Source organism: Mytilus edulis, chromosome 13, assembly GCF_963676685.1.
Source record: "Mytilus edulis chromosome 13, xbMytEdul2.2, whole genome shotgun sequence".
NCBI classification, from domain to species: domain Eukaryota; kingdom Metazoa; phylum Mollusca; class Bivalvia; order Mytilida; family Mytilidae; genus Mytilus; species Mytilus edulis.
The window spans coordinates 41,333,638-41,350,244 of NC_092356.1; the positions used below are offsets into that span (position 1 = coordinate 41,333,638).

Below are 16,607 nucleotides of genomic sequence, written 5' to 3' on the forward strand. Positions count from 1 at the left end.
TGTATTTGGTTTGTGGGATCTTTGCAAGTTCTTCATGTCTCTCCAACAGGGTTTACCTAACCTCGACCTCATTTCATTGATCAGTGTTTAAGAATAGTTACTCCATTAGCTGTTTATCTATACTATAAAATCAGTAGGTCAAGTACATTTGGTGCATACAATGATTGCAAGGTGAAAATGTCTGACTGGCAGTTGACCTCTGTTATTTCCATCTTTCAAAGGTCAATGTTATTTATTGTTCTTTGTTTGGTTTCTGAGAAACTATAAGCAACAGGTAAACTTTATTTGGCCTATGGAATGATTGTAAGGTGTACAGGACCTCATAAAGTGATTCATCAGCTATTCTGATTTTAGTGTTTTGGTGGTTACTATGATACTATATTCATTAGGTCAACTAAAATAGGCATATGGAATGATTGTCAGAAAGGTATCAGATAACTATGATCTTCATTTCATGGTTTATTGGTCAATGTGATGAGTCTGTTAACGAATTGGTAGACAAATAAAAAAACTGACATTAAATGGAGGACATAGAGGAAAGAACAACAGCAGTAGACGCTCGGATGAAAGCATTCTGCTTCCTCCCTATGCAATATATCGTGCTTACTGAGTTGCAAGTTGTTAGGTCTGTTTCCATATGCTAAAAACTAACTTTTATTTAGTTTTTGAATGATTGTCAGAAATACATGTCCATCTTGCAGGTTTTAATGGACCTTGACTTTATTTATATGGACCTTTCATAAAGGTAAGTTTAAAAAAAAAAGTTGGGATATACTGTTTACCTCTGTCTGACTGTGTGTCAGTCCATCCATCAGTCAAATCACCTGTACAAATCATCTTTTATAGGAACTATGTTACAAGGATTTCTGGTTTCAGGGTTTATATGAGTCACCATTGTGATGTGTTTTCAGATTCATCACTCAACAACTTCAGCTAAACAGGAAGTTGAAAATTTTCATCACATTTTTCTCTGGAACTACATTACAGGGATTTCTGAAATTTGATTTCAGGGTTTTCTATAAGTCAGCTTTACTGTGTGATGCGTTTTCAGATTCATCCCTCAACAACTTCCTGTTAACCGTCAAGTATTTGGGCAGGGGTATTATCAGTGAGCAATAGATTTTATGCAAGGCAGTGACTGGTGGCACAAATGTCTTTCAGGAATATTCTAAAATTCTTCTTCTCAGTGGTTCATAAAAATATTTCATTTTTTGTTCATTTTTTTTTTTGTTTATTCTGTATACTTTGTATACACTGCATATTTCTACTGCTTGGATGCAGGACTATTAGCATCTAATATACATTTGTTGTAGCAAGTCTGAAACAACAAAACACTGTTTTCAAATAAATCGTTTTATTTTAATGTAACATTAGTTTGAGTTTCAAACAAATTAAGCAGATGATAAAGGTGAAGAAAAAATAAACATACTTAACAATGGTAAAAATGCACTTATTTCAACTACACATAAAATCTTCCAAAATTCAATTACAAAAAATACTGCTTATGACCATTTATAACATATTTTGGACTTTTGGTACAGTGGATTCACTCCATACATGTATACGTATTGAATTTTCCATGTATAAAATTTTAAAATCTTGTTTGATAATATTGATGTTGGTATTGCTGCTGGTTTGTTTATTCTTAAACATTGTAAATCTTTAACATATCTATAAAGAAGGAACATATAGTTTTGATTTTTTTTTCATTCCTCTTAGAAAAAACACAATATTTCCAATTTGTCTTCAAATTTTGGCTAATCATCTTGCTTTTTATATTTAATTTAAAAGAAAAGTTATCAACTTTGGAAATGAAAAATGTGGAGAATTTTATACTTGCTAGAAGGAATAACCTATTCAACTTTTAAATGAGACAAAATGATAATTTAATATAATTTGATATGTTTGCAAATAATGTGTAATTTTTTTTTATGAATAAAGAGAGATAATTTGTTTGCATTCTATTCATTAACCCAAATAAATACATAATACGAATAACAAATGTTGTTTACAAACACACATAACAGCTGAATAGACAAAACAATGAAGAAAAAATGTCAGTATTATACAAGCACAACAAATTACATAAATGGATTTTCTCAAAAATAAGAAAAGTTTTTCATTAAGAAAAGCTTTTTAAAATAGTTTCTAACCTAGATTTTGTATGTAAACAAATTCATTGACTAAAATTTTTTTTAAACTCATTGAGGTTGGTAGCGGTTTTTTTAACGGTCAGGATGATTTTTTGGATAGAAAAAAGACATATTATTAAAAAAGGCAACAGAGTTTGTACAGGTCTAGTTTCAACTTCCTTTTTTCTTCCACTATAATTATCATATTTTGCTCATGTCATACTGGCTTTTTTTAGCTTTTTTTTATTCTTTTGTATAAGATTTCTATTTTAAGAAAACCCCATATTGAGTAAAAAATATGTACACAGATTTTTAGTAAAGAATGTGGAAAAATTAATCAATGTTAATTTTTTTTCTCAAATTGCTACCAGTACCAATTTTCCACTAATTAGCAGTTTCTTCACAACTGCCTTTACTTGTTCTTTCAAGCGACTTGTTGTTTCTTGGACACATCTCCCATTTCCATTCTAAATTTTATATAATTCATTTGCTGGATGAAGACACATTATTTACAATTGATTTCACTTCCTTTTATAAGAAAAACAATGATTGTTAAAGCACTTTTCTACAAACATCAGGTTGATGCTATATATTTTTCTAAGTTTTATCAAATAAGGAATAATTAACCATATGTAATGTATATATATCTATAAAAATAATGATAAAATAACAAGTACTACAAAATCTGGTTAAACCCCAATTGATAACTGTAATATTGGAAAAATTCGGTAGTTCATAACATATGTGTATAGTGTATATAAATTTCAATAAATACAAATTATGCTATTTTATTTAATATCTTAAGTAGCTGTAAAGAAAAATCTTTAAAACTTTTACTTCATAAAAAGTTTGAAAAAATTATTCCTACTAAAATACATATCTCATTTCAAGGTACACATGTATATGCTTTATAATCTTGTTACATATCAAATAAATGTACACAATGTAAATATTTTTAGTGTGATTAAATAAAAACTATGTTTCTTAAACTGACAACTAGGATATAACTTCCATATGAATATCTATTCTATTATAAATGCCCCTTGTGTTGATGCCCCTGTTAGGCAAACATATTAACCCGTTGAGTTTATAATCAGATATACCAACTATGGAAGTTTTTAACTACCTTGACTGGCTACACAGCCCTTGCACGGTCAGCCCTGGCTTGCACCTATTCGGGCATTTAAATAATTTAATTCTTACCATAAGGTTATTGATATAAGATATGAGGACAAAGGATGCAGGTAAGATGGTTGTTTAGAAATCATAAATTGCTAAAGAGCAAGATGTATCCATGGGGATTTCATAAAACCTTTTTACTTTTTGTCCATAATACCAACTGACATTTATAGTGTAAAAACTTACATTTATCTGAATTAAAACCGGATACTGAGGATTCATCTATTTTCGTTGGTACCACTTTGTGGATTGAGGAAACCTTGCTTTTTTCGTGGATATTTTATTTTGTGGTTTTCAAAAGTCTGCATAAATTCCTGAACAAAACTTGTAAATCATTGGATATTTGAATTCATGGTTTTCTTGGTTACCACGAAATCCAAGAAAATTGATATTCAACGTATAAAAATGAATCCACAGTATGTAAAAAAAAGTATACATAGTATGATTGCTAAGCTTAAAATATAATGGCATTGTTTAATGATATATAGCATTTTACAAATAAATTTGAGATTCATATTGTTTATTCACCAGAAACATGATAAACCATGCAAGTGTGACAGGTAAAAATTCTTGATTCAAACGATTTAACCCTGGATTAACACAAATCATTGCTGACACATTTTCAAACAGCCCTTTAAAATTCCTTAATAGAATTGTTCACTTGCAATTGGTTGATGAATATATGGTTTATGTTGTACAACAACAAAAAAACATGGTGGATATTTTCTCTCGACGTTTGTTAGATTTCTTCATGAATATTTATAAAAGCTAGTTTAACATCACATAATAAAATGACCAATCCTCCATTACAATTAATGTAGAATTTATAAAACACCAAAAAAGCCTAAATTTAATTTCATTATAAACCCCCACGGCCTTCAACACCTAGTACATATTTGTAATAAAATTTGTTAAGTTGTTCTATAAATATAAATGTAAGAACTGTATGAGGTCCTAATCTAAAGTAGTAAGGCGTAAATCCTTTCCATAGACTGAAAAATCCTTCCTTTCTCACAGTTTTGAATATCACATCCTGCAATGACAAAATATTATACAATTACTGTCTTTTGATGAGGTAAATATGCGGTTTTATTGACTTTTGAAAAAATGATATTCACTGAGGCCGACGGCCTCAAAATCCAATTCATATAGAGAAACCTACTAAAATAATACCAATATGGAATAAACAATTTTATACCAGCAAAAAATTGACAGTTGTCAATAATGACCATACATTTAAAAGCATAAATATTGATAATGTTCAAGAAATATAGTTAGGCACATATTGTTTTTTTTTTTAATTTTATCTAGATACAAGCATCTGAAAAAATAGAATTTTGGAAAAATAATAAACTTGCAGGTTTCTATATGTTTCTATATTTGTCAGAATGAATTTAATGTTAAATGTATGATTAATATATTGTAAATTCAGAAATGTTTGCATTTCTTTTTTTTTGTGAATTAAAAACAGAATAATTTTATAAATGGCAGATTTATTATTGTAAATCAAGAAAATACTACATGCAATTAATGATATCAAATTTAAAATGGGAGTTATTTTGGGGGATTGGGGGAAAACATACCCTTAAGCAATTTTGGTAATAGTAAGAACTTTAAAAAGGTATTGAATTTATAAAGTATTTGAAATAGCAAGAATCTTATCATCTTTGTCAAATTAAATCAACAAAGCACTTGGAATTATCTGAATTTGTTTGAACTTCGTGCAAGGTATTGTAATCGCAACAAATGTGTTTAATTCCCATGCTTAGTTTGTTAAATTCTAAACTCAAAAGTTTTCAAATAATTTTTCCAATCCTAAACCTACATAAACTAGACAAAACTTGTATTGCCTCTTGAATGTAAAATTAAAGTTTTAATATTTATTATTCTTTAAAAGCATGAAAATTATTTATTCGGTTAGATTAATATATGACATACCAAAGCATTCTTATACTCTGGTTTTCCATCAATAATCTTCATGTTCTGTACTCTGAAGTATAAAAAAAACAAGTAATGATTAATATAAATAGTATAGGAAATTGAATACAAAGAATCATTTTTTTTTTCAACCTGTATAGTATAGAAAATTGTATACAATCATTACAAAGAATAATATTTAATATCTTTTCAACCTGCATAGTATAGAAAATTGAATACAAATAATATTTATATCTTTTCAGCCAGCATGGTATAGACAATTTTATACAAAGAATAATATTTAATATTTTTTTAACCTGCTGTGAAATCAAAGTGTAGCGAGGAAGACATAGTTGGGTGTCTTGTCAGAGCACAGATAATTTAATCAAAATACATTTCTCAGCAGTTGCATTTTTTTTTATATGTGTACAAGTAGCTAATGGTGAGCTTAGGTCCAGTTCCCAATAGATAATTCATTCTCCTACCTTTTTCTATAACTCCATTAATTGTACATGTATAAATAAAAGAACCTCCCATTTGAAGAACTATTGCATTTTTTCCAATTTGTACATTTTCCAGTAGTATTCTTTTTCTCACAATCATAAATATGTATGAATGAACCATGCATATCTGTCATTACTACAGCTTACTCTTACACTTTGAGTGAAACCCTCTTTTGAAAATGAATCAATTTTTTTTTTAAATAAAAAACAATTACCAGTAATTGCGCCTTTTGATAAATTTTATTTCTTTTCTGTTAAAAATAATAATGAGTTGTGGCTTTTGTTCATGGAAATAACCAAATATTACAAAGCAAATCTCTAGGGGAAAAATTGTGCATTATTTAAAATGACTCTGTTTACATGAACGCTTAGAGATGAACAAAATATTATGAATGATCTTAATAGTTAACATTTATCCATATAAGTAAAGATCATCTATTAACCAAATTTAATAAAAATGCTTTTTAAAGTAGGGGCTGAATTTTTGGCCCATTATTCTCTATTCTTATAATTTAGAACCCCTATTCTTATTTCTTTATTTGTTTTGCATGTTTTTCTTTGCTCTTTATTCTTTGTCCATTTTTTTCTTTTTTCTCTGTAAACCTAATCTAGGTCTGTTTAAGATGCAAAATACTAAAGTCATACTTTACCTTGTCTTTGCAATATCTGTTGGCATTGATGCAATAGTTGTAACTAAACCACTAAACATACTGGAGACAAAATGTAAGAAAATACCCTCTCCAAAATATCCTGAAAATATAAAACCATTGTTTAATACGTGTATAGCAGAATGCACAAATTTCATACATCCACCACAAATAAACAAAGCCTCTTATGTTGAAACTAAAATGTTCCATAACTGGCCGTGTATAGGGTGCAACCCCTTCCCATCCCCCATTAGGGGGTCTCATTGGGGGGTTCTGATCCTGGATCCCACTTACTGTTGTCAGATTCCTGTTTCCTGTTTAACCTATGTACGTATAAAGCAATTTTCATTTTTTTTGTAATTTCCTGTGTCCTGCTAGATTTTATTTTCTGTTTTCACGGCACAATAATTTGACTGTCAGGTGTCACATTAACAAAAAAAAAATCTGCAATCCAATTGAGAACCACCAAAAAATCATGAAAAAAAAGTTGAAAAAAATAGTTGAAAATTTTTTTTTAAACAGTAGTTCACTGTTAAAATCCTTTGACAGGGACCTTAACCCTTACCATGCGGTGACCGTCATATGACGGGCGTACCCAATTAACCGTTATTTGGCTCCAATGGCGTTCCATACTTTTAGAAGTCTACTTTATGATACTTATTTTAAAAGTTGTGGATGTTCAGTCAACCTGAGGCTATCCATATTCCTGTTTCTCATGTATAAGTAGCATTTTGAGCACAAATACGGACTTGGAAAATTGTAATTGGCTAAAACTCGGTTTTCTGGAGGGGTGGGCTTCACATCTGTATCTTACACAGGAAGTTCAGAGGCATTAAACTTGCAAAAATAGTGCAAACCCATGGCCATATAACTACTGATCGTTATTATTATTGAAATACTCATAGGAAACAACTACTTCCGGTTTTGGGTCCATTTGAAGTCAAAAATCGGCAAAATTCAGGAAATTCAGTATTTTTGGTCCAAATGACCTTCTGTAGACTGCTGAACCAAGATCAGATTCACTCCGACCTAACAACTGTTGGGGTCAATTCGTTAACTAGGGTCCACTCTACATGCAGGCTACAGCTGGATACCTTTACCAGCATTCCTGGGTCTTGTGGGTCAAGAGAAAGGACGAAAAATCGGCAAAATTGACGCTTTTTGCACCTGATGACCCACTTTCGGGCAAATGAGAAATACAATGCTTTACCACTTCAAACCAAATACCATTGACTTATCATATATGGTTCCCTTTAAACTATGCAAACATTTTAAAGTCTTTAAACCATGATGAGAGGGTGTGCAGCCATATATTCTCCATTCAAATGAAATGTGCCAATGCTGATAAACTGCATACCAAATATCAAATATCATTAATTTAATATTATTGGTTCATCGTAAACTGACTCTATTACTAACACATTGAAGCCGCCCCCCAATAATTTCATGGTTAAATCTCATAAAAGTTAGGAATGTGTCACATTTAGAAGAATGAAACTAAAATATTTTTTCATGTTTCTAAAAGAGACAGTTATTTGTGCAATTTCTATTTTTATGATATCCTGTGCAAAAACATTCCAGTCAATTAACAAATACTTAATTTTAGAAGAATGAATTTCTTTTAATCTACTGTACCTGTTTTCTTCAATTCTTCTTTAGCTTGAGAATATGAAGCTAACTGTGCTGCATTAACTACCATTGCTCTTGCAACAGTCGGCTGCCATCCCTGTTAAAATTAACAAACTATAGTTTTGACTGATTGACATGGTTTAACTATCGTAGGAGTCAATGGTCAGAGTGACCTGACTTTAGTACATTTCTATTTGAAAAGTTTTGTGTACTACAGACGTATTTGAGTGTTTATTTATAACAATGTAGATTATAAAATGGATATGCAGAGTTATAGTAAATGAGATAGCAATGCTACAACCTATTTTTTTCTGGTAAAAATTAAGAATGATATTTTTAAACAAATAAATATTTATGTTAGTTGGCAAACTATTGTTTTTGCAAAAGTGGTGGCTAAATTCAAAATTTATCCCAGGAAAACTGTTGTGTAGTGTTTAATCTTACCCTCCACATAGTTAAAATTCCCTCTTCTGAAATAATCCTAGATATAGCATTAAATACTCCAGTGTAACCTCTTCTTTGGTCAATAGGTAATCTGTAAAATAGTTTTTGTAAAAAGTGCTCAACTGTAAATTTTAAAAGTATATAAGGGTTATACTAACATATTCTTTAAGCATTAGGGAACTTTATGATAGATGATATCCAATTGATATGGTATTTATATGTATCCCAAAATATCATATAAATTTAGATGCAAATAAGCCAAAATTATTAGATAATTAGTTGGATATAGCCATTGAAATGAAAATATCAATCTGAACACAAAGAAATGCAAATAAAATCTATAGATACTGTGAAATCTTTATTTAGTCATAGGCTATCCCCTTTTATGGATTTCCTTGGTACAGTATTTGGTTCCTTTGATTTTTTACTTCCTCTTCCTTACCTTCCATCAGCTGTCATTCTAATGAGACAAACTTCTGCTGGTGTTCCTACAAAGGCTCCTATACCACCAGCAGTACACCCCATAAACAACTTTTGAAATGCATTTGGAGGCTTGCCCTCTCTGAAAAATACAATCATCCAGTTCTGACAAACATGTTGCATTTTGATGATTTGAAACAAGTTGTTTAAATATAGTTAAAAAAACATGCAATTCATACTGCACCAAATTCATTATATTTGTCATCATTAATACTTGAAAGGTGTTTATTATTCAAAATCTTACAAATGTTAATAGTACAGATAAGAAAATTGATGGTCATATCAATCACTCATATTTCTATCACCCATTTTCATCTCATATGTTCAGTAGATGTCAACCAGATGACAAAATTGTAATAATAAATGCACGCAATAATTTCTGAATTTACAGTATCATTTTTCATAAACAGTATTCATCTTCTCTCAAACATAGCATACATGTATATATCATCGCTGTTATACAAAAACCTTGTATCTAAGGTTTTGATAATTTTACACCAGGCAGTAAAAAACTGAAATCTTTTTTATCGATTATTTAGAATTAAATATGTATGTGTTCCACTGTATGCGAAAATATTTGATCTTCTAACCAATCAATTACCAAGACGAACAAAAATTTCTGCACCTATATTGTTTTTTCAAAGCTTTTCATTATTTCTAAGCTATATTAGCTTTGAGAACCTACAATTCATAAAACTGTACCTATTGTAATGTCAGCTGCCGTGCCATGAGTTTTTCTTTTAAGATACAATATTTTGGCACAACAAAATGTCTCACCAATCCGACTACACTTTTTTGTCACATGTCAGAATTCTGGTTAATGATTGGTTAGAAGATCAGATATTTTGCATACAGTGGAACATACATATTTAATCCTAAATAATCGATAAAAAGATTTCCGCAAAAAATTGAGATACAAGGTTTTTGCATAACAGCAACGATATATTATAATTCAAATTATAACGTAGACTTACCTTGATTTTGATACATAATCAAATATATTCATGTAGACCCCAAGTCGAGTTGTTGTGTATGTTGCCTGTCTCAACAGTCCTGCTGAAAGACTGAAACATTCAAATAACCATAAGCAGCAATCCTACATGTAAAATACACAAAACACATTATCTTTAAATTTAATATTATTTCATAATACACAATATGCTTAATTTGAGTAAGAATTCTTTTTCTAAAAAGTTCAGTTTTCAAGATATTTTTAAAGGATCTTTATTACATCTCTATTACTGAATGCCACATATTTCAGGGAAACAGCAAGACAGCAACAGCCTACCTTTTTTTTTTTTTTTTTTCAGATTATGCAAATTAAGACTTAACATAATCCAGTTAGCATCAATCTTGAAAAATTTACTGAATAAAAAACAAAAACATATTTTCAATCAATCTTTCATTTGTACCTTATAGCATGTATAACAAGAGACTCAGAGAAACCAGAAATGCTTGTCTGGCATCAATTTATCCCTTCATTCAAGACAAGATTACATCGTACATAAATAACTTCATATCACTCTTTTCCATTAATTTCCAAAAATTCAAATATTTGGCCTCCTTTCAAAAACATTTTAAATTTGACGATTCAGTAAAGATATTGAGTCTGATGACCATGGTTTCAATTGGATGTAAAATACCAATCCATAATATCACCAACAATTCTAATATTTTTTCAGGAAATCATATACAGTCAAACCTGAGTAAACCGGACCCTGAATAAATTGGATTCCTGTTCATTCCAGCCGAAAATTATAGTCCCATTTTTTATTCTTCAAAATCTTTGTTAAAATACCCTTTGTAAACCGGACCCTGTGTACTCCGAATTCCAGTCTTATGATGCAGTCCTAATACTCTTTATCAAATCAATTATATATATTACCTGTCAAAACCAGTGTCTAATTAATGACAAGTGATCGATATGCAATCAAAACATATTTGTTTATACAATATGGCTTTTCAAGGTAATCAATTAGCCAGGTGTTTAACTGTGAACTTACAATCGTACAGTAGTCTTAGATAGTAGTGAACTGTATTATTCATTATAATGTGTCAATTAAACAAAAAGACACGCCGAATATACATTTTTGTATCTCGGATTGAACTTATTTTGTAACTTGGATACAAAAAAATCAAAATCGCGGAATAAGAAATTTATATCGTGTTTTGGAAATCCTTGCTACCCTGTTGTGAACCCCTTAACCAATGACCCTGATAATGAAGAACACCTGGATGATAACAATCAATATGTATTGAACACTGTACAACAATATTTCGATAGTTTCAAGTTACGGATCATGGAAGTAAATAGAAAATCTTGTATCACAATCCAAACCAAGCGAGTATTATGATGCAAATGGAAACAATGAAAAACGAAGTGAAAGTGAAATTGACAAGTCAGAGACTGATGCTACTGAGGTCTATTTGATATACAATGACATACGAGGAAATGTAACACACGGTGGAATTATTTTTTTTTAAATTCGAGGAACAACCAGTTTCTTATATAAATTAAAATACTATAACCAATGAATATGAAGATTCAAAACAACGATTATATGTTATTTCGTTGTTGTGTTTTGTATTTGAATTTATCAGTTTATAATTTACAATCTGACAGAACTTTTACATGCAATATGTCGGACGTCTGAATTCATTTACTTCCGGTCAAAACGGAAACCTGAATATACTGACTCACTGTCCAAACCATCCCTTTTTTATAGTCCCATAGCTGGCGGGTTTATACAGGTTTTACTGTAGTTACCAAAAAATAATTACACATAAATGTACATGATGTATGTGCAATTCCTTGGTCACTGCTTATAATTTTATCAAAATACAAAAATATTAGAGTAGACTAACTGTTAATTACCCTGTATATATTCCTCTCACACCTTCCTGTCTCAAAATAGTTACTAGTGCATCACCAGTATTTTTGTATTGTTTAGTTTTACCCATTTCCCCTGCAAATCATAAATAAAAGTTTTAAAATATGTGATTTTTCTTACTTAAAACCAAGCTTTTTAAAATAGTGTTGACTTGCATAAAAATTCAACCATCACTAATTTAGGGGTAAGATTAAAGATATGTCTCATACAATAAAATTTTCAAATTGAAAATGAGTGTGGAGTGCCAAGTGATATAAATATTGGATTTTAAACCTCCTATTTGATATTTTTTTAAAGTTTAAATATCTCAATTTGAGGCAATATTATATCTGACTCAGTCCAGTGATTTCTGAAATTGATGGCTTTAAAAATATCCCTACCTTAAAAACAATATGGACAATAAGATTTTTTTTCATTTTATATGCAAATTTTTGTTTGTTTTGTTCTATTTATATGTCAGCATACCCTTAATATCAGAAATTTCATTAAGAATTTTTCATATGAGTTCAGAGACAAAGTTGACAATCATTTATGAAACCATTTTATTCTAATCCTATTATTCTATATATATCTAAACACATTCTGTTTTGAGCATAAATATACTAAATTTCATGAATGTAGTCTCATTTTCACATTTATAGAATGGAAACTTCTAAAAGTAAAACCTGCTTGAAATATTGTTTATCTTACCACTTAACTGCATTCTGTTTTTCACTAAATCCAATGGTTGTACAAACAATGTGGCTGCCATCCTGGAAAAAATTTTGTTAAATATGTTAGTACAAATGTATTGTCATAAAACTGAATGAATGTACATGTACAATAATATTTGGACAGTTGGTTATAAGTAGGTCCATTGTTCTTTCTTTCTGGTTGATTCATAGACAAATTATTTTTTTGCTGACCGTGCAAGGGCTGTATAGCCAGTCAAGGTCGTTAAAAACTTCCATTTGTTGACAAATTGTTTTAATTCATTGTCATCAAGAATGTAGTGTTGTTTAGCATGTTGTGTTCCTCATCTTTAGATTTTGTTTGACCAGTTTCATCCCGGTAGTATGAAATTGCCCCTGATCAGTTGGCATGCATCATTTAGTCAAGTTTTATTGATAGCTGTTTCAAATCCAGAGAGGCACTCTTTATCAAATGTTTTAAGATTATAGTATAAGCATATGCAGAGATATTTTTTTCCATTTTAAAAACTCATGCCCAGCTCTAGCTAGCCCAACTCAAATCACAGTTTGGGCCAGTTCTGGTCATTCAGAGCTTAGAAACAATTTGTTTATGGCTATAAGGTCTTCTTCGCCCAACAGTTGTATTGTTAACCATTTCATGGTTTGTGTCCAGTTCTGGTAATTCAGAGCTTAAAAACGAGTTGTTAAGAGGTATAAGGACTCCGTCCAACAGCTTTAACGTTAACCTTTTCTTAGGGGTAGATCTTTTTATCTTGTGGAAAAATTTGCCAAATTGACTGTTTGCAATTGATGATTCTAATCAAGTATCTGTCATCCCATTTCATTTGGCTATGAGGTTATTGATTTGATGTTGTATCTTTCTTTATATGAACTGTAATATGACATGTAATATGACATTGAGGCCACAGGCACTTGTCTCAAAAAAAAATTCCTATATACCTATATAGGAATTTTTTTTTGAGACAAGTGCCTGTGATTGAGGCAAGGAGCTTATCAACTTTTGGCAAGTTCAAAAATTTTATCTCCACCTGGTGTTTTTCAGAAAAATGTACATGCAGTTCTTGTAAATAATGTACTTACTTGCTGCCCCATAACTTGATCTTGAAGCCTGCTGTTTGTTTGGTTTTTTTTATGTTTTATTTTTTTGCAGTTATTTTTATTTTTTATTTAGCCATTTATTTCTTTTGCTTATGCATTACCTTTGCTATAGCTGCATGCAGTCTTTTGTTTGTGCTTAAAGTGTTTAAGTTTGCATGTGCTACTGTTATATAAATACTATGTGCTACTGTATATGTGCTGATATTAGACATTTGTTTTAATCTATCTTGCTTAGCTTTTATTCTGCATGTGCTATCTATGTATTAATATATATATGTGATGTCTGTATGTTTGTGTTGTATGTGTATCTGATGTTATTACATGTATGTTTTGTTTATTAATATCAGTCGGTTAAAGAGCTCTTAAGAGCTCATGTTCATTGTTATTATGTATATATATGCAACCCGACTTTAAATAAAGATTACTTTACTTTACTTTACTTTACTTCTATTGAGGATTCTTAATGGTAAAAATGGTATATTTCTGTTTTCTTGCTTTGGAGTCGGCAAGTGTTTTGGTTTTTTGGGGGAGAATATGGCATCAAAAATGTCAAGCTCTTAAACTTCAGGAACCGTTAACTTATTGCATTTTACACTTATTTTATGATTTATAGCCCAAAAAAGGCCCCCAAAAAATTGAGCTTGCTACGCTCAGCACAATATGTTATTCTACATCCCACCTGTTATTTTTGTTTGAATATATGTGTTCTTTATTACTAATACTTTATAACATTAACAATAATTTCAAAGGAAAACAAACATTAAAAAATATAACTGAAAAAAAAATTTAAAAATTCTACATGGGACAAAACAGGGGTTAGGGGGAATCATTTAGGTTCTTCCTCATAGGACATCCAAATGATATTCTGTCAGTATTGACCGCAATCATATGTACCGGTGATCCGGCATTTAAAACGTGATCATTTCTGTATGCAACTTTTATGCTTGTGCAATCAGATACCATTAACTTCAGAATAAAACTTACCCTCCTCCACCTCCAAATAAAAACTTCACTCCAGTCGGAATTGTTTCTTTTGATGACATTTTGCTGTTTTGAAATTAACAGCTGAAGCCGTGAAGGTTACTGAAGTCAAAATTTGGTCCGTCCAAGGGATAACCTTGACCTTCCACACGTGTGTTATAAGAGTTGTCTTCCCAAAAGGGTGGACCTAAATACATGATAAATATCCGAACCCGAGTCCGAAACACATTAAAAAATTATTCAGTATCTTCATTAATCAAACAGCATTGCCGATTATTAACTAAATGCAGGAATCGTTAACTACATTAAACATTCTAGGTTCAAACAAACAGTAAAGTACATCTAAGACTACTATAACACAGTATATAGTAGTCTCAGAGTACATGGAATCAGGATAAAGTGTAACCGTGATTTTACAGTAGAAATAATACAAAATTCTTCAACATTAGGAAAACTTCCCTCTATATCGTTCTCAGTATTCTGCGTGTACAGGAACGTGTCTCTAAAATATTAAAAACAAATCAAATCAAAGTTTTATTTATTGTCGATATATAGTGCAAAGGAGGGCCGCCAGGTTTGTAACCAACAACTACACTGATAAAACACCTGGATGTGTGACAACTATGGTCAAGACACTAGGATGGGAACCACTAGCTAACAGACGAAGCAACCATCGACTCGTCATGCTTTACAAGATCCAGCATGAGCTAGTGGACATTGATGCCAGTTCCATCTTGCGTCCAAACGATCGGCGTACTAGAGGCAAACAACGCCTATATCAACCACCAGCAAACCAGAGAGTATATAAGAGGGGGGACAAGGGGTTTAGCTGTTATGCTGTTATGAGGCATTTTAATCCTTTGTTATCTGTTATTCTGAAAATATATTTGCTGTTAGCTGTTATTGTCTTATTCTTTGTTAGCTGTTATTGGGTTTTTAGTTTTTTTGTTATCTGTTATTGTGATAATGTATTTGCTGTTAACTGTTATTGAAAATTGGGATGTTAACATTTTTGAGACAGCCAAAATTCGGTAGAAATTGAAGATCATTGGACATTGGAGTCTACCACTACTTATATGCTGGTCCCGTATTTGGAGAAGGATTCCATTAACATATACCCATCACAAAAGTGATGTCCAGGACAATTCCATTATATCTTACGATTATCCTTCGTAAAAGCTTTTGTATTATATGGTACATAGACTCAGCTCTTTTCAAAGCAGAACCAACTACATTGTACAATGAAAGTTCCCACCATGTACTAGGTTCCGAAGCTGCACATAACTCATTACAATTAAAGATGTATTTCAACTTCAAGCCATATAGTTCCCCTATTGAACTATGTATTCTACTTACTAGTAGACTTGGTACAATCAAAAACCTGATAAAAATTTGTTCAAATGAGGCCTTTGAAAATAGTGGAATAAATTACTTTTGGAGTGTCAAAATTGGTCCTACTTGATAAATTGCATGCTTATAATTGGTGCTTTTGATTTTTCTACCCAACATACAACTTCGCCTCATAGTCTTATTCAGAAAAATTCACACACCTCATTAAATGGGCATTTAAAAAAGTCAGAATGCGAATATATATATTCAAACTCTTTTAGGTTATTTTTTAATAGCAACAAAAAAAAGAACTATGTCAACTGGACCTACTTTGATACCATAACTGCCCTTGAATTTTTAATAGATATAATTTTTGTCTCTTTGACATATTCCTCATTTCCATTCTCAATTTTATTACACATTATTTAAATTACAAACATGTGTGAGTTTTGATATTTGTACAAAAATAAATGCTAAAAAAAGTATTACATAACAAATAAACAGCTACGCCATGAGTACATGATACGCCCGTCACCTTTTTGAAATATTCGATAACTTCTCAATGTCATATCAGATATTTATAAAAATCAGTCAATATATATCATGTATATAAACAATACATCAAAGTTTCATGAGAACTACAGAGAACATTTTTGAGTTATTGTCCGAAAACTGGAAAATACCA

At 30.7% G+C, this 16,607-nt stretch overlaps 1 protein-coding gene across 1 annotated transcript; it reads right to left on the reverse strand.

Annotated features, from left to right (window-relative positions):
• Nucleotides 1–1,337: 1,337 nt before the first annotated feature.
• LOC139501272 (mitochondrial 2-oxoglutarate/malate carrier protein-like) lies at nucleotides 1,338–14,764 on the reverse strand. The gene is made up of 10 exons (XM_071290307.1): nucleotides 14,597–14,764; nucleotides 12,513–12,574; nucleotides 11,807–11,897; nucleotides 9,906–9,995; nucleotides 8,894–9,013; nucleotides 8,452–8,542; nucleotides 8,014–8,104; nucleotides 6,382–6,481; nucleotides 5,250–5,301; nucleotides 1,338–4,344 (listed from the first exon to the last, which is right to left on the reverse strand). Exons 1-10 carry the CDS (start codon nucleotides 14,653–14,655, stop codon nucleotides 4,171–4,173), a joined length of 930 nt encoding a protein of 309 aa, XP_071146408.1. The 5' UTR covers nucleotides 14,656–14,764; the 3' UTR covers nucleotides 1,338–4,170.
• Nucleotides 14,765–16,607: the final 1,843 nt, after the last annotated feature.

Excerpts from the sequence above, each read along its gene's own strand:
- LOC139501272 (XM_071290307.1), bottom strand. The coding sequence starts at position 14,655 with ATGTCATCAAAAGAAACAATTCCGACTGGAGTGAAGTTTTTATTTGGA. Across the intron at positions 9,996-11,806 it reads GTGAGAGGAATATATACAGG|TCTTTCAGCAGGACTGTTGA; the intron begins GTAATTAACAGT and ends TGAATGTTTCAG. Across the intron at positions 9,014-9,905 it reads GATTATGTATCAAAATCAAG|AGAGGGCAAGCCTCCAAATG; the intron begins GTAAGTCTACGT and ends TGTATTTTTCAG.